Below are 23,212 nucleotides of genomic sequence, written 5' to 3' on the forward strand. Positions count from 1 at the left end.
GCATTTCTTTTCTTGAAGCTGATGAATTTACGATTGACTTCAGAAGTCAGTTTCACTAGTCTTTTAACTTATGAGTTTTGAGCAGTGGGGGAGGGGGGGGGGGGTTCTTTAATTATAATTATTATGATTATGTCCAAAAGCTCTTCATTCTATATTCTTTTACATTACGGGCTCAAAACAGTCTGTCATTTAAGTTTATCAGTTTTGACCAGTTTTTACACACCAACTACAATTTATCAGTGTTCCTGTTCCTTTGAATAAAGCTGGGCTGAAATAAAATTCTCAAGAAACAAATTTCTCTAAAAAGTAAAACCTTGAAAATCAGAATCCAGCTTTTAAATCTCAGTTGAATGAATTGGAAAGTTTGTTTTGGCCCCTCAACAAAGTTTTTTAGACTTTTTATGCTGAGCCGCATCACAGAATATACTCGGCTTGAATGTACTCAAGGATTTTTAGCTCTCTGTTTTGATTAAATGTTCTTGTGTGATTCTCTGTTTTGATTAAATGTTCTTATAACATGAAAAATATTTTAAAAGAAAATATTTACAATACTGCACACCTAGCTTTTTACAAACCTCTTGTCTAAAGACCCTCTATAAATTCCTATAATAATCAGTATTCTAGTAATCTCTGGTCTGTTAAGAGATCTTTATTAACAGACAGAGGAGGACATTTAATGTTTGTCTTAACTAGTGCAAAGCCAACAGATGAACTCAAATGTAATGGGTTTGCCAGAGATTTTTCAATAGGTTCTTTAAAGTAAACAGTTTAATTTAATGGTTGTTTCCACAAGAATGGAACTACAATAAAAAATTAAAAGACAAATATAAATATCTTGTGTGTTTTTTTTTAATCAAATTAAGTTTATTTCTCTAGAATAATGTACATATATATATATATATATATATATATATATATATATATATATATATATATATATATATATATATATATATATATATATATATATATATATATATTTAATAAGTTGATTAACACTACATTTAACAATGTACTGTTAATCAACTATTTTCTGTTAAAATCCTTTAATAGAAACTGCTTTTTTTTGTTGTTGTTAAGCTCTCAAACTGCTTTACTACATCAGGAAAATCTTTTTTCAAACAATAATTGATTCGTCTAAATCATTTTTGAACGTTTTGCTTCCCACTTTCCTTTATAAACTAAACCCTTCAAATAACCCCAAATCTTCAATTGACCTTATCTCATGGCAATTGGCAGGATTGTCTTTCTTAAAAACATAATTGAAACTTTCACTCCCCACCAAAGCGATACTGTTTTTGGCGTAACTGGCCGAAGCTAAGTCGGGTCAAAAGACTTAATTTCCATGCGGATATTTTTCATGTATAAAAGGAATCAAAACATTTTCAATGCAACTTTTTTTTTTACATATTTTTGTTGGCTGAATAGCTAGATTGCTTAATTACTGGTCTAACTATAACATTGGAACTAATTGTAAGCCATACCAACACTTTGCTTTCAAGTTTAGCTTTTAATTTGTACTTAAGGTCTGGAAAAGCATTCTTGGGATCACTGACGTAATATCATCATTCCAAACTACTGTGAAGTTCGACAAAGTAAAAATCGGTAAGTTTGAACATTTAATTTTTTTAATTATTATTTTTTTTTTTTTTAATTTATAATTATTTTTAATTTTTTTTAATTTATAATTCTAATTAGTTCAGGAGATTTTTTTTTTTTTATTAAAGTTCACCTCATTGCGGTCTCAAAACCTCCTCTTGTTGTAAAAAATGACTTTGCAATTTTATGAATAACTTTATAAATAATTTCTCTGATTAGCTGAAAGTATCTACGTGAGCTGGCATCTAAGTGAGTTTGACATCAAGAAATCTTTTAAACATGCTTAAATTTTTAGGAAGAATTGAAAAACCAACATTTTTATCAAAGATGCAAAACGTAGTACAAGACGTTTGTGCATATGCTGATTATTATTATTTATCCTTATATATTATGTACTCCTTTTTTCTGACATTTGTCTTGTAAACTCCTCATCTTGATAAAAATCGGCTCCTTTTTTAAAGTTGTTTTTTTAACAACATTTTTCCTTTTTTGGTATCTTAAATTGATAAAATGCATTTCTTTTCTCGTGCTATATGATTTTTTGATTCCGTTACGTCAAAATATTCATCAGCATTCTTTATGGACCCAGACTTTGAAATCAGTGTTTTTTGTTTGTTGATTTGGGTTCTCTTTGAGCTTTTTTTATTTCATATTTAGTGGCTTCAGTAACTTTTTCCAAATTTTTGCATATACTTATATTACTTGCAACTTTTGAACACTGTGGCCTTTAAATGTTTCAGTTCTGTTTCACTAAGATTGCATCACATGTGCAAGGTTTTGTTTGCATTCTTTAATTGCTTTTTTTAGTTTTTATTTTGTAATTGTTTATTTTTTTCAGCAGATACACTTTGGTGTTTAGGAATGCAGTGAAATTTTATCGGAGATTTATTTTCAATTTGTTTTCAAAAATGTTTTCAAAACTTAAGTTTACCTTCTCTTTAACAACTTCGTCTTCAGTATTAACATGGTTTATTTTCAAGAATTTACTTTAAAAATCAACTTCATTTTCAGTATTAACATGGTTTATTTCCAATAATTTACTTTAAAAAACAACTTCGTTTTCAGTACTAGCATCGTCTTTTTTTAACAATCTAATTGCCTTTTCATCGCAGTTTCTAAAATTCGACGTTTACTTTTCTTAATAAGTTATTGAACGGTGTGTTTGCACCACTCTCAATAGGTAGTGGGAAAGTTTTAGATGCTAAAGTGATGCGCCGAGTATGCAGGGTCAGGCTTCTTAAATTAAAAACTTGTTAAAAGAGATCCTACTACTATGCCCCTTCGGAAAAATTCCCATATTTGAAAAATAAACCTTTTTGGTTCTACAAGTGGAATGTAGTGCGAAGGAGCCAATCGGATTTTCAAGTGTTCGACTTAAAAATATAAGTTAAAGTAACTTTTTTGGTGATGGAGAAAGCAATAACCATAATAGTGTCTATGATGCTTATCCAGATACAAATGTGGTTAAATTGGAATGTGTTCACTGTCAGAGACGTGTTGGAACCCGATTACAGAAATTGAGAAAAGATAATGATAATAATAATAACTGGTGTAAATTCAACAGTGACAAATTAAAAAGTATTGTTTTTTAATTTCAATCAGAGTTTATGTTTTTCAATTAAAGTTTAATTAATTCGAGTTTATTTAGAGTCAGTTAGTGTTTGAGGAAAAATTACCTACTAAAGTAGATGAGCTTTAAAATGCTTTGAAGCAAAACACAAAATGTCAATGAGTTCTTCAATGGAAAAATTTTGGATCGCATACCAAAACAAAGTTTCTCTTTTTTCAGTTGCCAATTTTAACATTGGGATGAAATCGTCGATCCTAATTTATGAAAAAATGAACATGATTTTCACGCTATAATGCGAAAACAGTTCGAACGACACAAACAAAATCTTCATTAAACGGTTGATCGTGTAAACTCATCACAAATAGCATTGTCAAATATTAAGGGCTAAAAAAAAGAAGAAAAGTGGCTAAACCTTTGAAAAGGTGAGTCAAAAAAATGAAACAGGAGGTTTTTTAATTTCAAGTAGAGTTTTTATTTTAATATTTTACTAAAACTTTTTCTTTTCACGTGATTTATGTGATTTCTTAGTACGAAATTTCTCAAAACACCGGTCGCAATGTCGAGGGAACTAGGGAGCGAAAACCCGACCCGAATATCCGCGGGTACCCGTAGACGGGTAATTTTAATTACTTAACTTACCCGATATCCAAGCCTTTGGGTCGGGTATTACCCGATTTAAACTACCCGAATATTACCAGTAGAAGTACTCGAAAATCGGCTAATAAAATTACCCGATCATCGAACCGAAATTTTCTCGCGATCGAGTATTTTCGTTCATTTTTTTATTTGCTTTTTTTTTTTTTTTTTTTTATTGGTTTCTTTTTTAAATTTAACTTTATGTTTATATATTTTGATTTATGCCTTTTTTTACGGTTTTTATTTATTTATGACTGTTTTATAAAATAAAGAGAAGCTCATAAAATTTTTAAGGCCTTCTCTTTACTACCTTTTTATTTCTCTTTTCTATCTTCTTATTTTCCAGAGGATCATACGGCAAATAACATCAGTGCTAAGATAACAAATATGGTTCACAAAATAGAATTGAATCCCAAAACAATGAGGTAGATCACCATTGTTACAGACGGCGCAAATGGGATTAAAAACAAATAGTGACACTGATACCAATGTGTGGTGCGTCGACCACAAGATCCACTTGGTTGTCACTGGTTCTCTAGCTGCAAAAGATCATGAAAATAAAATGTACATATGTCCACAAAGGAATCAACTTCACAAAAAAATGACAGGTTTGGTAAAATGTTTTCACAACTCAGGGAAGAGGACAATTGATCTTGTCAACTAAGCATTGGCCCTTAAAATGACAACAACTAAGTTGGTACAGAACTGTCCAACACGCTGGAATTCAGACTTAGCACAGCTGGAATTAATAATTGCGCTTCTTCCAGCCATGGAACAAAGAGTTAGGTCTGATGGTGACATATCTGGCTCAGAATTGAAAAAATTGAGGCCAGAGGAATCTAAGATTTGCAAAGTCAAAACCATCATTAGAATTTTGAAGTTATTTGAAGCATTTTCAAACTCTATCTCTGCCGACAAGACAGTGACCATCCACAAGGTTGTACCCATGCTTGTTACAATAAAGTTAGGACTTAAGATAACTCAAAAATTGATGAAGGATCCCTTAATCCAAGAAGTTAGAAACTACTTTTTACTGGAGATCGATAGAAGATTCCCACATTGTGAAAGTGTACAGATGGAGTACACTGTGGCCTATTTCTTGGATCCCCAAGCAAAAGGACCAATGAAAGAAAGACTGGAACGTTTTGAGCTTGCAAGAAACACCCTTGTGAACACACTGAAGGACCTTGTTGGCAGAGACCCCACACTGCAGCCTACACCACCTGAAACCTCATCCCAAAACATAGAGGCCGCGGACTTTTTGGATACCTACAGTTTGATGGCCACTTTGTGATACCTACAGTTTGATGGCCACTTTGTTATTTCTACGGGTATTCTACGGGTATTTTCAACGGGTATTCTACGGGTATCAAGTATCGGGTATTCTACGGGTATTAAAAACAATCGGGATTACCCGATTTAAAAAGAAACGGGTATTTTACAACTTTCGGGTAATTACCCGAATATTTAAGTTCGGGTAATACCCGAAACAACTACCCGGATTCGAATTCGGGTCTCGGGTCCCTAGAGGGAACCACTCGAAATTTTGTTCAGAATTTTTCAGCATATTTCTAAATAAGACTTGCGTTTTAAGTGGAACATAATTTTGATATATCCAGGAAAAAAACAAGCATGGGTGATTTACCTTTTCAAACATTGCATTTTTTTCTAAATGGTAACTTTAACGCACAAGTCGTTTTACCAATAATTGGTTGTTTTTTAAATCTGTTCAATTTAAAACACATAGCTATTCTAAAAATAATTCTAACTCTTTAACTATTTTTAAATATTTATTTTGCCTAAAACTTAGCGGGCGCAAATACACAAATAATTTAAACAATTATGTCATTTTGAGGGGTTTTTTGGGAATAATGCACACCCCGTTAATTAAAAAAAACTTTTTTTTTGTAAAACGTCTTATAATATTATTTTGCTTATTTTGCTTCATGTCAAATGTTGTTTTCTATTGTGTATACTTAAAAATGGGTGTGTATGTTAATTAAGTTAACAACTTTTTAACAGCTCTTCATTATTTTCAATCTGCCAATTGTTTTTAAATGAAATATTACTTCCGCACAAACGTGCAACAACGAAAAAAAATTGTTTTTAAATATGAAATATTACTTATTATTGCTCAAAATGCAAAACAATGAAAAAATAGCATTTTGCATACCGGAACTACAACTGCAAATTCAGTGATGTTAAGAAATTCGTCATTCTTCCGTAATTCTTAAAAAGCGTAACAAAACTTTGTGCTTTCATTTTAATGTTCCTGTTATAAAATTAAAATCTAAGAAAGAATTAATAAAAAATAAAGTGTTTTTTTAATTTATTCTTATTTTAGACTTGATATAAGACAGCAACGCTGAGTCGACGCTTCTGCTAAATATTGAGAACTATAGCTTTTTCCCTTTCATGAAGTCAAAAAGAAAGAATCTTTTTTGTTCATAGGTCTTGTTTAGAATTAAGACATCACTAGCAGTCGTCCGGTACTGTTGGAATAAGAATGACCTCTTCTTGGAATCGAACAGTTTTATTGTCTTTTTTGGATGTTTTACGATTGTGAATTCCGATACAGTCTTTTTGTTTAATTAGTTTCCTATTAATAAGGTTAACAATTATTTTGCATTTGTTTTTTTCAGCCAAATCAAGAGCAGTTAGTAAGTTATTGTTTTTGATATTTAAGTCAATACCATGTTTTAAGAGCAAAGTTACGCAATTCACACGTGATATTCGACATGCTTCGTGTAACGCGGTGTTTCCACGAGAATCTTGAATGTTTAAATTAGCATTCTTCGCGATCAACAATTGAATCATCAACTCATAGCCACAGTATGTCGCCAAGTGAAGAGGCGAAGACCATGCATTATTATGAGCATTTACATCAGCACCATATTCGATCAGAGAGTGAGCAATTTGAACAAAACCGTTCGATGCTGCAACGCAGAGTGGAATGGTGTTGTAATATATACGCATATTGCTATCAAATTCTTTTACTATTGTATTAGGGTTGCACCCCTTCTTTAGCATTCTTTTTACTTCTTCGTTGCTGTTTTTTCTAATTGCTCTCAACAGCTCCATTCCTATTATTCACTTTTAAAGTTTAATTTTTTATTTGATTGCTTCAACTGTTATATTAAAAAAGCAGTTAACCAACGAATCATTATAAAACTGCAATAATTTTTGAAATTTAAAGTTATATAAGAAGTTGACGTAGGAAAGAAATTATGCAGCAATATCTGGTTTGTGGCTATTATCAACTTACATAAATTATAATGGTGTAAAGTTCCCTATTAAACCATAGGTTGTGTGGTTAAAATGTAGACGCGAATCGTCAAATAGTTTCAAGGGATTACTAATAATATTTAGAATTTTTTAAAGTAAGTTTTGTAGAAAAAATATAACTGTTCTAAAATCAAAGATTCCAGCAGTTCAGTTGTTAATATCGAGAAATCCAATACAAAAAATTATTAAAAACTAAATTAATGTCCCCTAGCGTAGTGGTGATGTGTTTACATGTGACCATGTGAAACTTGATGACTCAGTATTTGCGTTGCAGATTTTCTTAAAAAGTGCAACTATGTAATTCAAGTTTTTTAATTTTCCTAGTCGTTTGTTAATTACTTCGAGTGTTTGGTTGATGGAGGATTTTTGTTTGACGTGCCAACAGTAGCAACATTTAGTAAACAGATGAGAAAAAGCGAGTAGCGGTTTAGCTTGAATTTTATTTTAAGAAAAGATTTAGGCTACTTTTTGATTTGCTTGTTAATCAAATTTCATTAAAGTGATATTTTAAGCTTCTTTAAAACTAACAAAATGCAACAAAGTTTCCGCAGTTTCCTATCTTAACTTTATTTTTTTAACTCGTGTTTCAAAAAAAAAAAGTCCTTTAAAAAGTTTCCTTTCATCGGAATCTCACTTAGAAAATTGAAAAAACCAAAATGTTTGTAACAAAAATTTACATTCGCTTTCTTAAACAATACATTTCACTACCATTATAGAAACGTGGTTTTAGTTGATTCTAGTACTCCACACAAGAATGATACAAATTCACTACTCCACTCAAGAATGATACTAAAAGAGTCGTTACTCGTACTCCACGCAAGAATGATACTAGAAGAGTTGATACTTGTACTCCACGCAAGAATGATGAAATACAAGTTATTAGTAGCAGTTTTTACTAAGACATTGACGAACAGTTTTTTAAAGAAACATCAGTTATAGAAAAAAAGTTCTCTTTTGTGGAGTATTAGAAGAATTGAAAACTTTGAAGAAAAATTAAAACCGTTCATTCATAAACCTTTTTGGAACTAGCAGCCAGTTTGTTCTTCGTTATTCTTATTCGGCATTAAATTTTTCTTCAATTTCCTTTTAGTCCTTTTTCTCCGATTCTAAGATCGATAATGGCGATTTAATAAGGAACATATTTAAAATAATATTTGTTGCTTCCTGTGTGAACAGGTTTAATCTCAATTAAAAGGAATAACCTTTTAACACTTTAAGCTGACTAATTCAATTTTATCTGTAAAGCATTTTAATATTTGTACCCAGAGCTGTGTATAAAGCCCCCCGAACCCATAGCTGAGATGGCTGGGACAAGGGAGGTTTAAAAAATATTAAATTCTGTTGTAATATTAATATATAAGTATTTCAAAAGACAGTTAAAGTGAATAAAGTATGAGGTTGTAATTTTAGAAAAGAAAAAAAAGATTTTATCAAAATTAGAATCTAGTGGAAAGTTAAATTAGAATCTAGTGGAAAGTAAAATTAGAATCTAGTGGAAAGTTAAAGCATAGGCTTCCTTTTAACTCTTTTGGTAGTTGTCAATAATGTCCTTATAGCATCAAAAGTTCCTGTAGGAGCAGCCAGATCTCCATATATAGGATCCCACCAACTTACGTTAGCTGTCTTCCAAGGATTACGATCAATATCAGTTATAGGATACTTAGGAAGATTATCTAAAAGAACCTCTCCTCTACAAATCGGAGGTGACGTATACATAACATACGTTAAACCGATACTAGACAGTGGAACATGATGGTACCAATTACGATATGTAGAATCATCGATACTCTTTATTTTTTGCTTATTATTTTCCATTTTTGTTGCCTGATTGACACTTCCTTCAGAGTTTGGTAAATCATCTGGAAGTGGAGGAACACTGTTTACCACTTCAATCAAAGGCAACGGAGGCTTATCGTTTGAATCGGTTTCTTCTGAAGCAATATCCATTTCACATGGTCCTTCCTCTTCATACTTAAATCGTTTGACAAGTGGCTCTTTTTCAGAATATCCCAACAAGGCAGCACGTTTTTTAAGAACATCGATTTCGACAAGATCTGGTTGAAATTCTGGACAATTCAATTCTCGGCATTGATCTTGAACACCTTTACATAAAAGAATTGAATAATAGTACAAGGTACTAGGGTCCCTAGAACTTCACAAACTTTCGAAGGTAAAAAAAATTTTACTTTACTTAATAGTAGAAAGAATGCTAAAACAAATACTTAATGATTTAATGACTGCAAAAAATAATTATATGTTAGTTAGCTTTCTTTATTTTCATAATAATATTTTTATTTCTGAGTTAAATTCGATTTTAAATCCTGCAACAAAGATTTCAATTGAGAATATTTTTGGTATCATCTGTAAGAAATAATTGAACGGAGCACACTTTTAGACAACTTTTTATGTGTTACGAAAAACATTTAAAAGTAACAAAAACATTTAATTTAGTAACTAATTTCTCCTTTCAGCAAAATATCTTTGGATTGGACAATATTCAATGTTAAACCCCATCTATACTATGATCTCAATAACTTGATTATGCATTTACATACCAGATACTAGGTTAAAATGATTAATTTTAACGTAACATTGATTTTGAATTAATATTACGATAACTTTCCCTAAAACTTGTAATTTACAACCTTTAACTTTGTTAAAATAAATTAAGATACAAATATGATTAGGTTAAGATCGAGAGAACCTGTAGGTAGAAGTATATGCCATGCTCAAACCTGCAGAATGTATGACAGAAAAAACAAATCAGTTGATATAAGAGGTATAGAAATGTTTGCATCAAAAAACATAAAAGAAAAGCTTCAACTAAATGTTGAAGGAAATAATATTGAGAACAAGTTTAATAAAAATAGAGTCACAGAAAGAATTTACTTCAAAAGCTTTGCAATAAATAAATCTCATCAAAAATTGAGAGCAGTTTTCATACATTTTAAATCTATGTGTAAAGCAAATCACTGCTTCATTTATAAGATCTTGATTATAGATCTTCGTTTATTAGATCTTTGTTTATTAGTTCTTCATTTATTAGATCTTGATTATAGATCTTAGTAAGGGTGCAAGAAAATAGAACCTGGAATTTTTTTTGGTAATAAGTCTAGATTTCATTAATCTAGATATTATATCTGTGAAGACACCTGGGAAAACTTCCACAATCTTAAATGAATTCTTCCACAATCTTAAATAGATTTTTTAGAAACTAGATAGTTTAAGCTTTTTGAATGAAGTTACTTTAAAGCACTTTTTTTGTTTGGTCAAGCTAGATCTTATACAACCTGTCTATATTTTTGGTAAGAACTGAGCAAAAATGAATTAACTGATTCTAAAGATCTTCTAAGATTTAATTAAGAACAATTTGCAGAACTTAAGAAAATACCCAGAAATATCAAAGTTTAGTTTTAAAGCATACAAAAAAAGTTCAACATTCTTTTGCATTCTTCTTTAGCTGCTAGTATAAGATTATCTTAATTATGAAACCTTAATTATTGATATTTGACCAGCAATTAGATACCTTACTAAATTACTAGCCATATTAGTTTAGGTTTCAGGCACTGAAATGAGAGCCAAGAATTATGTTGCAGAGTTATAGATTAGTCAGGCTAAATTTAGGGCAAAGCTATTTGTTACACAAGGCCAGCTAAGAGGGAAAACATCAGGTGCTAAAATTGATCAAACATTTCTCCTAAAAATTTAAACAACCTTTCTTAATCAATTTACTAAGATGAAATTGCGCAGAAAAATTTTGTTGACTCAAAGGTTATTTCAGTGGTCAAAAGAGCAGACAGATAATTCAACACTAAGTCATAGTTTTAAAAAATCATTTTATTTTAAATGCACTTCTATTAATACAGGTCTCTGATTTATCCACAATGTTACGTAATAAACTTGGTTGAAATGGACTTTGTGGTGAAAAGTTAAAAATTAAACCATCATCGAAATCAACTATTTGATATCTGCCATATAAATTCATTTGTTGAAAAATTAGAAAGAAAAAAGTAAATACCTTCTGGAATAGGTGCATTGAATCCTGGATACATTATAATATCAGGTAGTTTTACAGGGACTATTTCTCCTTCTTCTGCACCAGGCTCTTCAATTGCAAACCCTTCAATTCCATAAATCTTTAGACTTTCCTCCATTGGCTTCAACCATGCTGGAGGATAACCTAATTGTCTCATTTTGTAAATGTAGGGTGGCAACTGAGTTTTCTGATTGATTCCCAATGCTTCTTCAAGAGCTACACTAATTGTACCAGGCTTGAAATGCTTAAACCTTTCTTCAGGTTCATCACCTCCAAACCTTGGATTTAAAGTAACTGGATTAAATTTGGCAAATTCAATTCGATTTTTGTTTATACGTTCAAAATCTTTTGGCTCTATACAAGCCATTATGTGATGTTCACCTCCACAGTTAAAGCACTGTTTTAACTGTTTTACTCTGACATTTAATGGCTCTTCAACAATAGGGAGAGCTTTTAAAAACACCTGTTGATAAACAGGTATATCCCAAATTTCAGTAACCCCAGGATTACTTTCTAACAGCGGTGCACCCATTCTATCTATTATAAAACTTTTATAATACTGGCATGCACATATTACATATTGCTCATCCCCATCTTTAAGTGTTCCAAGATTTATCCGCTTTCCTTTAAAGTTTGCTGTAAATGATTTCAAAGGCACAGCAGAATGCTGTGCTTTAAGTTTATGTGCCATTAGTACATCCTGTGTTGATTTTTTTTCACTTATATTACGCATCACATCATCTATCTCCTTCCTGTGGACATTAGATATATCATTGTTCAAGTATAATATCACAGCAAATGGATTGGATTGAATTTCCTCCTCAAGTTTTTCTAGTAAATTAATCTTCACACTTCCATCTTCTAAATTAGAACTCTCATGAGATTTAAATAATTGAGGACCAACTAATCTTTTGATGACTGATTTCAATTTAGTATTTTGATCCTCTAGCTCTTTAATATATTTACTCTGTTCTAAATCTACACTTGAATGATTTAATTCAAGAGGATTGATTGTTTGGTTCCTAATTTCTTCAGCATCTGTCTTAACACTAGTTTCAGATCCAAAGTTTGCAAATAAATACTCAGGATCAAATGAAGAATCTTCTGCCATCTAAAACTTTTTCTTTAAAAGCAAATACATACACATATATAATATATAACAAACATGCATATATCATAATATAAATTTAAAACAAAGCTCTACTGTTTTATTCAGATGAATTAAGAATATTGAAAATTACTGTTTTCTTTAGTGGTATAACAGAATGAATTATAACTACAAAAAGTATGAATTCAAATAGTTATAATAAAACTTGGTTTGTTTCCAATAGTTAGCCACTTGAAAACTTTGAAAATTGATTCGATTTATTTGAAATGAAATGAATTGAAATTATTCTTTTCTACAATTATAGGTAAGTATTACCTAAAGAATTTTGATTTTGGTAACCTTATCTAAAAAAAAAAGTATACATATTTATATATGATTATTGTTAACTTTTATCCTTTTAAAACATAAACTCGACTACAACAGTTTGAGAGGTAAGATAAACTTGTGTTACTTTGTTAAATGGTTGTTTCTCAGACGTCCGAATAAATCAAGCGGCAACATTAACTTCGGAATCATCAGGCTAATAACCATAAGGGTAAGACTTAAGTCTATAATACAATTAGAGGAGAAAAGAATTATCTTTAACAAAGTAATTACTTTGTTAAAGATAATTCTTTTCTCTTCTAATTGTATTGTAACTTCATAAAGAAACTTGAAAATAAAACAGCTAGTTTTAAATTAGGAAATAAAATAAATATTTCAAGTTGGTTTAATCTTTGTTACAGGTGAAATTTTCAAACACATCTTTAACAAAAAAAAATAATGATATGTTAAAATGTGAGAGACGAAAATAAAAAATTCTTTTCTGATTTGTTTTTTGTGATTTGTAAATTTGCTATAAGCAAACGAACTACTTTTATAAATCAGGAAAATGGAATTGAGAGTAAATGCAAGTTCATTAAAAACATGTATACTCATGGGCAAATGGCGTTGACATAAAGTTTTTTTTAAATGGTCTTAAAATTTTTTGAAGAGTATTTTTAAATGGTTGAGAAAATATTTCAAATCAAATGAAAACAATTTTAGTTTAAACCCGAAAAACATTTGCTACTGTAATAAGTCTAAGATCTACATTTTACATTATTAGTTTTTATTTTTCAATAGTCTAGGTTTTATGAGGTCTAGAAATCAAATCAGCTCATTTCTTTCATCATCATTTAGAGAAATGTGGAACATTGTGGTCAAATAAATGTTTTATTTGTTTGGCTTATTTTGAAATAAGAAAATGGAATAATTATCTTTTTTTTTTTTATTTATTTATTTTTTTACTTCAGAGACAGAATGAGAACGTTCATCTGTGAAATGAACGAACAAAAAATTAGCCAAACAAATTTTTTAGCGAAAAACTCTTTAACCGGAAACACACTTAACCCATGTTGAAGGGTTAAAAATTAATGAAAACGTGAAATAATAACTGCATAAAGTAACTCTTTATGTGGTTATTATTTAAAATCATCAATCTTTTAGTAATAACACTTACATTTAAATATTTAAAATTTTTATTAAACTGAGTTTACTAAAACAACATTTTAATTTTTAGCTTATAAATCCAGATAGAAACCTCTTTTTTTTTTTGAAATAGGGAATTCAATCATTGAAAAGAATTTGTTAGGACCACAAGAGAAATCTTTTTTTCAATTTTCAAAAAACTTTGAGAAGTAAGCCTCACTTCCATCGCATTTCGCTCAAAGTCCTTTTGCTCAAGGTCTTTTCTTTAGTAATAAAACAAACAACGTGCTACGCAATACAAAAGGCTTGAGGCTTTTATGATATTCAATTCTATTTAGAAATTTCTATAGTATTTAAAAATATTTAAAAATGTTTAATATGAATTAGAAATATTTCATAATAGCTAACAGCATGTTGAAAAGTACCATGATGCTGCAAACCCAATAAAATTTGATCTTTCTGCGAATGTCGCATCAATCAAATTTAATCATGATTTCTTCAAGTGGTTTCCTTTTTAGATTAGGTACTCGACAATTTTTAGAAGGATAACCCACCGGAAGAAGAATAACAACCTTTTCATTTGAACCTCGACCAACTAGATTACGAAGTTTTGGCCCAGCATTTAGGGGCGTTGATGTCAGTGTAACGAGACCTGCATTCTGGATTGCTGCTAAAAGAAAACCGCAGCTTATTGAAACACTAATTTCATTGTAATAATGAGTTTTTCTCTCCCCATCGGCTGTCACGCCATAAGTTTGCTTGAATACTATGATTAAATATGGCGCCTCAGAGAGATATTCCTTCACCCAGTTTGTTTTCAGTGGTTTTAAATCATCTACCCATTTTTGCCCCATTCTTTGTTTATAGTTGAGTTCTTCTTCTTCTTCAATTATTTCTCGTATTTTATCTTAAATGAACAAATATAGGTTATCACTTGTTTGACTAAATAAAAATTAGCTCATTTAAAGATTTATATGATTTCCAACGTTTATAGATTTATATGATTTCCAACGTTTATAGATTTATATGGTTTCCAACGTTTATAGATTTATATGGTTTCCAACTTTTATAGATTTATATGGTTTCCAACGTTTATAGATTTATATGGTTTCCAACGTTTATAGATTTATATGGTTTCCAACGTTTATAGATTTATATGGTTTCCAACGTTTATAGATTTATATGGTTTCCAACGTTTATAGATTTATATGGTTTCCAAAGTTTATAGATTTATGGAAAAAGAAGATGTAATAAAGTAACTTACTTTTTAATAATTTGTTCTTTATAACAACAAATGTCCAAGGCTCAGTGTGAGCTCCACTCGGCGATGTTCCTTAAGAAAAATACAAGACCAGTTAATAAAAATTCAAGATCTTTGCTCAACTGGTCTTAAGCTCTTTATAAATTTAAATAAAATCTTTTTACCAGCCGTTCGAATGATGTTGTCTATTACTTCGGCGGGTACATCTTCATCGCTAAAATACCTCACCGACCTTCGAGCGTTCATATTTAAATAAAATTCTTCGCTTCTTTTTATCATATCTTGCTCCGAATACCTCGGTGGATGATAGGGAATAAAGTCTTCTTCGGCAAGGGAATCTGGTACGGGGTGCGTGCTATCTTTAATCAATGCGTCTTCTAGTTTTCAAATCAGAACTTATTTTATGAAAGATCGACATTTAAAGGAAACTTTTTAAACATATGAGCTAAGATATCTCCAAGCGCCAAAACAACTTAAACATTTGAGCGAAGATATCTGCAAACCCCAAAACAACTTACCACTTTTAAAGAATCCCATAATTTGTTTGTGAAATAAATGGACAAGCATGGCTAATATTGCAATCATCAATCCATAACTTACAGCAGAAAGTTGTATATTTTCGATCATCTTTATTGACTCTTGAAGTTTTCCACGACCTTTTTTCTACAATATTACAGCTGCAAGAAAATGTTTCATGCGTTATTATGAAATACTGTTGACTCAATAATTGTTCATTATCTTTTAAAATAACTCTGCTCCAGGCTTCAAACAAACAAACATGCTATTTATGATACGTTTTGATACAAATAAACAAACGTTATTATGCTTCTAAAAAATAAACATTACTTCAAACACTATTGATAGTTTAGTTTAAATGAATTGTTCACTGTAACGCTCAGTTTTACAGTTTAATTTCAAAATTAAAAGAAACGAGGCATAATAATCTATTGATCATTAAAAAAAAAAAAAGTTTGGATTTTATATCAACTTCAAGAAAATCTCATTTAAAAAAGCTTTATAAAGTATAAAAATAAAAAACAGAACATTTCAACCAATTAACAATTCTTTAACTCAGAATCGTTGAGTTACAATAATTTGAACAATTTAGTTCGGGCCTTTTGTGCTCGAAATTACAGACTTGAAGAGGTCGAAGTTGACCTTTTCAAGTCCAATTTGGTTTATGAAAAGTTCAACTTGACGCTTTTTATCAGAGAAAAAAATATGTAAAAAGAAAAAAAGAAAATATTCGGACCAAACGGACTATCAATAACGAGGAAAAATTTTTTCTAGTTCTTAAACTAGAAATAATCAGCTTTATCTTAAATTATGTTTAGCCTGGGTATCTAAGGATAAGTTTACTTAAAATGGAGGAAGCTTGCAGTTTTAAAGTTGCTGTACGCTTTTATGATGTCTAAAACACAGTCATTGTAAACTTATAAACATAGTTGTTTGAAACAAAAAATGATTGTCTACACGAAAGTCCGACTAGAGTTCTTTTTGCACGTAGCAACAGGCCATCATTACAATTTAAGTTTAAAATTCTCAGCAAATGGTTTTTTTAAATTTTTGAAATTCCAATAAGTATTAAAAAGGTAAAATTGAACTCGTTTTAGTTACGTTTCGACTGATCTAAAATCTAAACTCAAACGCCAATTTATCGATATTACCAAGTTAAGAAGCGAGAAGGCATTCAGTTTATTCACCACAGTTATATGAGGATTTTAAATATTGATTAATCTAAATATTATTGAGCACTGTAAGAAACAAGTTGAGAAATGAAATAAGTTTTAGTACCAAAATGTTGCTTTTTTTTTTTTTTTTACGTTTTAATTGGAGTTAAAAATGTTTCTTCTAAAAAAATGAACGAGACCTGATTGCGCTATTTTAATATCTTGATAAATACTCAAACATAGGTGATAAAAAAGTGTTCCGGCTCTTATTACATCATTATCGCAAAAACAGAGGCCGTTGTGTCGATGGTGCAATCGTGGCGTAATAGGCATTTATATAAAACTTGTGTCGATTGTCTTAAATAAAAGAGCGGATAAGGTTTTAGCTTATTTCATAAAAAAAACAACCAATATTACAGTAAATTGAAAATTAGTTTTTCTAACAGTTTATTTTTTTCTAGCATACTTTCTGAGATTAAAATTTCTGAATACATAACAGAGTTTAACAAAATTAAAGAATGATATTCGAAGAATACGAAAAAATATCCAATAACGTAAAAATTTTTAAATGTTCAAGAGAGTTGGAGAAAGCTACTTGGATTGTATTGGAAAAGATTCATGGCGCAAACCTTAGTTTTCATACAGACGGCGAGTACGTCAGAATCGGTCGTCGAAGAGATTTTCTTGAGGAGGGTGAGAATTTCTTTAACCATCTTACAGCAAGTTTTATGAATGATTACCCTGAGAAAATGAAAAGTGTTTATCGTATGGTTGAAAATTCTATTGGTGAGCGGGTGAAACAAGTCTCAGTCTATGGAGAAATATTCGGAGGTAAGGTTAAGACATTTCTTAGATCCATACCTCCTAAATTAAAACAAGAATTTTCGTTTGAAAGTATGCGATACTTTAACTTTTTTTTTTTCATTATCAGGCTATTATTCAATGGTACAGAGTACCACAAATCAAAAACCAATACAAAAAGAAATACAGTACTGCCCAGACGTAAGATGGTGTGCTTTTGATATCGGATACAGACCTGAATGTAAAGAGGGATCGAATGGTGCGTTACTTTGATATAAGTTTAAATATTATATTTACAGTAAAAAGCTGATGAGGTTCAAATGAATATGGCGCACCTCTAACTCTTTTTGTTGAAAATGTGATTGAAACATGAACTACTTTATATGAAAACTTGTTAAACATTTTGAAATATACTTTTAGAATACTTGGATCCGGAAATTGCCATGGATATTTTTCAAAATCTAGACATATTTCATTTGAAGCCATTGAAAATAGGAACGATGAGCGAAGCGCTGAACTTTGAGCTAGGATTCGATAGCACGATACCAAAATTATTAGGACTGCCCCCTCTACCAGCCGGTATTTTAACAGCACATCTTTTTTGTTATTATTAAAAAAGTTTAAAAGCTTTTAGGACTCGTTCAAAAAAATACTAAAACTTGTTGTTATAAGAATAAGTTCTTCATTTTTATAGTTGTATATTTTATAAGTTTTTAATTTTCAGGAAGCAACAAAGCTGAGGGGGTCGTTGTTAAACCGATCAAAACAGTTAAATGTCCTTCTCGCCACGGAGATGAAATGAAAAGAGCGATAATAAAAATTAAACTTCCAGAGTTCGAAGAAGAGCGAAAACAAACACTTCCTAAAGCTAGTACGTATGATCAAAACTTGATGCACACACATATTACAATGATTACCCTTTTATATACACAAAAAAATCGCTTAATCGATTTTCTAAATATCTTTCAGCTAAGACTGTTAACAAATCGAAGCATCAAGTTGTGTTGGGCAGAATTCTTGCAAACGCCACTCCTCAGAGGTTTATGAGTGCCGTATCTAAAGTCGGTTTTCCAGACAGAGAAAAAAGCAAACTTATCACGGATGAGTTCATATCAGATGTTTTTACTGACTTATTTGAGAGCGATATCGAAGCCCACCAGCTATGGGAGTCACTCGATGAACAACAACAGAAAACGATCAGAGATATCTTAAACAACAAGACTGCTTCACTTTTCAAACAGCATAATGTTAAAATGGATGCCCATAACTAACTTATCTTAATTGTGTTGAAATGCATTCTACAAATCTATTAAAACTCATCCATAACGCACAAATTGTAAGAATTTGCAACTTGACATTACATTCGCAATATTGTTACATTTAGCATTTTTAATTTGTTATTGATAACTTATAGAGTTTTAAGGAGAAAAGTAATTTTTTCATTTTTCAAAGACAAAAGTAAGCTTATTTATAAAATATGGAAATTTTTACAACATTTTTTACTAACGAAAAAAATTTAAATATTAAACTTTTTACACTATATTTTACCAGAGACCATTCTCCTATATATTGCTGATTTTTCCTGTTCAAGGCGCCTGCGTTCTTTCTCAATCAATACAAAATATTTGTCAGCACATTTTTCTGAAAAAGCAAGAGAGATAAAAAAAAAACAAGTTTAAACAAAATCTTTTTGGATATAAAGATCTTAGCACTCTTAGACAAGAAGCAATATCATAGCAATAGTATCCATGATAATCAAAACAAGTTGTTTGGGGTTAAACTGATATATATAATACACACAAACACAAATATACAGTCAGAACAGAACTTAATTTTACAGAGTCATTTTTGAGTAAATTCGGTTGTTTAAATGCAAATATTGTAATTAGGACTAATTATATAAAACTTTTTTTTTTTATGGAAACTTTTATTTGGAGAAAGACTTACAAAAAATATACATATTTTTTTTTGTAAATTATTGAATAATTTTATTTAAAAAAAAAGGGTCAAAAAACAATAGCACAGAAAATAATTGTACAAGAAAATTTTAACAACAAACTTAAGCTACGTAGACTTGTTTTGTAAAATAGTTAATAAAGTCTTTCTATTTTTCACATCATATATTTCAATATTTAGTTGCTTCTCCTTTTTGTTTAATTACTTCTGTCAGGCGTTTTGGTGTTGGTTCAACATTTGATTTGATTATTGCCAATATTAGACCATGATTTAAAAATGGCTGTATTAAAATCTTTTTTCTAAATCATCTATCACCTACTTTTTTATCTAATAAAATCCATAAATACTTTATTGGATTGAAATCAGGGCTTTGAGCTGACCATTCTAAAACATTTGTCATTTTCATCAAAAAAAGCCTTGAGTATTTTCAGCAGTGTGTTTTAAATCCTGTTTTGTCCTGTTGAAACACATAATGTACAAATTAGCATTCATGTTTTCGTTAACAAATTCTAATTTACCAACACCATCCATGTCATACAATCCCAGAACCATCACATTTCTGCTATTATGTTTAACTGTTCCTCTCATACAATTCAAATGAAAAGCTTCTCCACTCTTTTGTCAAACTCTTCTTTTCAAAAGCTTCTCCCATCTTTTGTCAAACTCTTTGAACACCATCTAATTTTTTAAAAGTTAAACTTGGAGTCATCAAACCAAATAACTTTCTTCCAAAAAGATAGTGGCATTAAATAATTATTTTGTCGAATTCAGTTTTTTCTTCATATGATTTTTTATAAAAAAAAATGGTTTCTTACAGCTACATATTTGCTAAACCCTGCTTTGTGAATATAATTTCTAACTGATGTTGGTGAAACTGGTTCCTGTGAGGTTCTTCAGATTACTGGCAACTTTTTTTATACTTCAAAATTTTTTTTTTTTTTTTATAACTCTGAATATTTCTTTATCATCTCTTGGAGTTATCTTTTGTCCTTGTCCAAATGTGTCAAATAGTCTGCACTTTTTTACAATTGCTCCTACTTCAAATGTTCTTTTGGGTGTCATACTTATTGACATATAGTTTTTTTTTCCCAAAAAATGTGATTAGTTGCTGAAATAATACAGTTGAAATATAGCATAAATAATAAAATGTATATTTTATAAATTAAAAATATCAAAAACACTTATTTTCATTACAAACTATCAATAAAACAGAGTTGTACAATTAATTTCTGTGCAAGCAAATTAATACCTGTCCAGGAAAATAACAAAAATGTTATAGCAAACAAACTTTTTTACACTTCTGATGAAAAAATATAAACAAGGAATTGCTACAATAAATTATATAAATATCTTGTTGTAGTTATTTTAAACCATTACACATGTTCAAAATTAATTTTAGCAGAATTAAACTCAAAATTGAATTTTCAAAATTAAATTATGCTCTGACTGTACATACAAACATCACATACACACAAATACACACACAAAACAAACATTTTTAAAATAAGTAAATTAGTAAAATTATAGCTTACTACCAACACTTTCAATTATTTTTACAAAAAACTTTAACTGTTGCAAATTATACTGTTTCCTTTTTTATTATTATAGTAACCAGTTGATGCTTTTTAAAACAAAATGTTAAGTAATGTAATTCAGTTAAGTTCAGCTAAGTAATGTAATTCAGTTAAGGATGCGAAAAAGTTTTACAAATCTGCTACCCCAAAAAAAGCTTAGCCACCCCATCTGCCCCCACCTATCTACATGACCACTTTTTATTAAAATTTTTGTCATTTTTTTGCTTTAATTGTTGTAAAAAATGATATAAAATGCCCATTCGTGTTTTTTTCCTTTACTTTGTGTTAGTAATTTCCGTCTTATTTTGTTTGTTTATTCAATTTTAATTCACCTAATAAATTAGATGTATTCAAATTTAACAAAGGAATGCTCTTGATACAACAACAGCATGTGTTATTATAACAGTAATGCATACCACCTAGCTTTTTTGTTTACTCTCTTAAAGTTCTACTTGTTTCATAGCATCTAAAAAAAAAATTGTCAAGCAACATTTAAGTATATGATTATAATATTTAAATATTATAATCATACACTTTAATGATGCGTGACAATTTTTAGTAGAAATATTTGAATGAAAAATTTTATTCAAATATTTCGACTAAATCGACTTTTAGTCAACTTAGTCAATTTTAAAAATGTATTCCTCAATTTTGTTCGACTTTGAAAAATACATTAATCAATTTAGTTGACAGTTGACTAAATTGATTAATGTATTTTTCAAAGAAACTTAATTTCAAAGTCGTAACAACACTAATATATATATATATATATATATATATATATATATATATATATATATATATATAAATATATATATAAATATATATATATATATATATATATATATATATATATATATATATATATATATATATATATATATATATATATATATATATAAATTCAGAAACCTTTTTCATTTATAGTTTTAATCCTCTTGAAGTCTTCTTCGGCCCTGTCTAGATCTGCTTTATGCATATATGCTTCTCCACGGCGAAACAATGCTTTTATATTACTCTGATCAAGTGATAAAACCTAAATTATTACAAACTTTTTAAAAGAAAAATCAATAAAGATCAATAAAAAACCTTTTAGAAGATATTGTAATGAAAATCAATAAAGATAAAAAAAACTCAGTTGCAAACCTTACCTTGGTTGTGTATGTTATAACTTTTTCATACTGCTGTTTTTTACCCAAACATACTAAAAAATAATAATAATAATAATAATAATTAATTAAAAAATATATATATCAACTTTTAAATAAACATAAGAAAAAGACAGAGAGACCATTTTAAAGATAGCAAACAAATTTAATTATTAAATACAAAAGCTGGTTTGAAAATGTCTCTTTTTTTGGTTTACATTTATTAGAAAAGATTTTTACAATAAGAAATATTTTTAATCTAAATAGAAGACAAAGGAGAACATTATAAATGACTGATCTTAGCTCCACTTCAATCCTTTTAAAAATATTACATGATAAGTTGTTATAACATATGCAACGTAGGTCAATCACTTGCTTCATTTCTTTATCATTCAATTCTTCATAAGGCTCTCCAGTTAATTTTGACAAAGGAGATGGTTTTTCAATATCTTTTAAGTACATTAAGCAATAGTGATACTTCTTTATAGCATTTCTAATATCTCCATGCTTGTAAAAGTCGTTTCCGCTCTCTTTTGCAAACTCTGCTTGCAAAAGCAGTTCACTTAGCTTCATTGGTTTCTAGTATTTCATAGATTTTTAAATATCTATTAAATTAAAATGTTTTATTTCAGTAAATCAAAAATGCAGCAACAAAAAGACAGAACTATTTAAAACTTCTAAACAATAAAATGATAATTTCATGTAATTTTAACGGTAAAAAGATCTCCATTCTTTATTAGAAGGTACATTTTATAAATTATGAGAACCAGCTTCACATGGTTGACAAATGTCATCTTAAGTAAGCGGACCACATAGAAAACATGATGCAAAAACAAGTGTTAATTGCTAAACCATCACATAATATTTTAAAAATTTAGTGAAACATCAAAAACAGATGATAAAGATATAAAAAATGACGCGTAAGTCTCGTTAACATTTTAAACAAGAATTGTTCTTCGTTTATTCACTACTGTTTTTATAAATTGTGGTAGTAAAAAAAAATTTGAGCCGTTTGCGCCGGAATGATCCAAATTAACCAAAACCAAAGATTTATATCGTAAATTTTATCAGCATTTTTGTACTTCGTTTCGAAATTATTTGAAGTTTTGGATAGGGTAA

General features: G+C 29.5%; 4 protein-coding genes across 5 annotated transcripts; 1 reads left to right on the forward strand and 3 right to left on the reverse strand.

Moving 5' to 3' along the window:
- Positions 1-8,429: 8,429 nt before the first annotated feature.
- On the reverse strand, positions 8,430-12,826 carry LOC149890206 (zinc finger CCHC domain-containing protein 8-like). The gene is made up of 2 exons (XM_090086416.1): positions 11,109-12,826; positions 8,430-9,192 (listed from the first exon to the last, which is right to left on the reverse strand). The coding sequence occupies exons 1-2, from the start codon at positions 12,235-12,237 to the stop codon at positions 8,591-8,593; spliced, it is 1,731 nt and encodes a 576-aa protein (XP_089942542.1). The 5' UTR covers positions 12,238-12,826; the 3' UTR covers positions 8,430-8,590.
- A 646-nt stretch (positions 12,827-13,472) lies between these two features.
- Positions 13,473-15,652, reverse strand: LOC145183656 (iodotyrosine deiodinase-like). The gene is made up of 4 exons (XM_090086046.1): positions 15,463-15,652; positions 15,109-15,321; positions 14,948-15,016; positions 13,473-14,590 (listed from the first exon to the last, which is right to left on the reverse strand). The coding sequence occupies exons 1-4, from the start codon at positions 15,569-15,571 to the stop codon at positions 14,157-14,159; spliced, it is 825 nt and encodes a 274-aa protein (XP_089942172.1). The 5' UTR covers positions 15,572-15,652; the 3' UTR covers positions 13,473-14,156.
- A 51-nt stretch (positions 15,653-15,703) lies between these two features.
- On the reverse strand, positions 15,704-22,751 carry LOC145183116 (tetratricopeptide repeat protein 9C-like). 2 transcript variants are annotated; one of them, XM_090086048.1, is made up of 5 exons: positions 22,426-22,751; positions 22,097-22,149; positions 21,858-21,981; positions 18,964-19,056; positions 15,704-15,772 (listed from the first exon to the last, which is right to left on the reverse strand). In XM_090086048.1, exons 1-5 carry the CDS (start codon positions 22,664-22,666, stop codon positions 15,765-15,767), a joined length of 519 nt encoding a protein of 172 aa, XP_089942174.1. In that variant the 5' UTR covers positions 22,667-22,751; the 3' UTR covers positions 15,704-15,764. The 2 variants fall into 2 exon arrangements, with proteins under 2 accessions (XP_089942174.1, XP_089942173.1); XM_090086047.1 differs by lacking the exon at positions 15,704-15,772 and having other exon boundaries at positions 18,938-19,056.
- LOC145183115 (RNA-editing ligase 2, mitochondrial-like) lies at positions 16,856-18,943 on the forward strand. Its single transcript, XM_080058450.2, has 5 exons — positions 16,856-17,445; positions 17,546-17,674; positions 17,836-17,994; positions 18,140-18,286; positions 18,385-18,943. Exons 1-5 carry the CDS (start codon positions 17,133-17,135, stop codon positions 18,684-18,686), a joined length of 1,050 nt encoding a protein of 349 aa, XP_079914576.2. The 5' UTR covers positions 16,856-17,132; the 3' UTR covers positions 18,687-18,943.
- Positions 22,752-23,212: the final 461 nt, after the last annotated feature.

This window comes from Hydra viridissima, unplaced genomic scaffold, assembly GCF_058129835.1.
Source record: "Hydra viridissima isolate aposymbiotic clone 2 unplaced genomic scaffold, HvirCarnegie_v1 scaffold_4, whole genome shotgun sequence".
In the NCBI taxonomy this organism is placed as follows: domain Eukaryota; kingdom Metazoa; phylum Cnidaria; class Hydrozoa; order Anthoathecata; family Hydridae; genus Hydra; species Hydra viridissima.

Excerpts from the sequence above, each read along its gene's own strand:
- LOC145183656 (XM_090086046.1), bottom strand. The coding sequence starts at position 15,571 with ATGATCGAAAATATACAACTTTCTGCTGTAAGTTATGGATTGATGATT. Across the intron at positions 15,322-15,462 it reads TATGGGATTCTTTAAAAGTG|AAGACGCATTGATTAAAGAT; the intron begins GTAAGTTGTTTT and ends TTTGAAAACTAG. Across the intron at positions 14,591-14,947 it reads AAAGAACAAATTATTAAAAA|ATAAAATACGAGAAATAATT; the intron begins GTAAGTTACTTT and ends TGTTCATTTAAG.
- LOC149890206 (XM_090086416.1), bottom strand. The coding sequence starts at position 12,237 with ATGGCAGAAGATTCTTCATTTGATCCTGAGTATTTATTTGCAAACTTT. Across the intron at positions 9,193-11,108 it reads CAATGCACCTATTCCAGAAG|GTGTTCAAGATCAATGCCGA; the intron begins GTATTTACTTTT and ends TTTTATGTAAAG.
- LOC145183116 (XM_090086047.1), bottom strand. The coding sequence starts at position 22,666 with ATGAAGCTAAGTGAACTGCTTTTGCAAGCAGAGTTTGCAAAAGAGAGC. Across the intron at positions 22,150-22,425 it reads ATGTTATAACAACTTATCAT|TATGTTTGGGTAAAAAACAG; the intron begins GTAATATTTTTA and ends ATTATTTTTTAG. Across the intron at positions 19,057-21,857 it reads TAAAACTATAAATGAAAAAG|AAAAATGTGCTGACAAATAT; the intron begins GTTTCTGAATTT and ends TTGCTTTTTCAG.
- LOC145183115 (XM_080058450.2), top strand. The coding sequence starts at position 17,133 with ATGATATTCGAAGAATACGAAAAAATATCCAATAACGTAAAAATTTTT. Across the intron at positions 17,446-17,545 it reads CTATGGAGAAATATTCGGAG|GCTATTATTCAATGGTACAG; the intron begins GTAAGGTTAAGA and ends TTTCATTATCAG. Across the intron at positions 17,675-17,835 it reads ATGTAAAGAGGGATCGAATG|AATACTTGGATCCGGAAATT; the intron begins GTGCGTTACTTT and ends ATATACTTTTAG.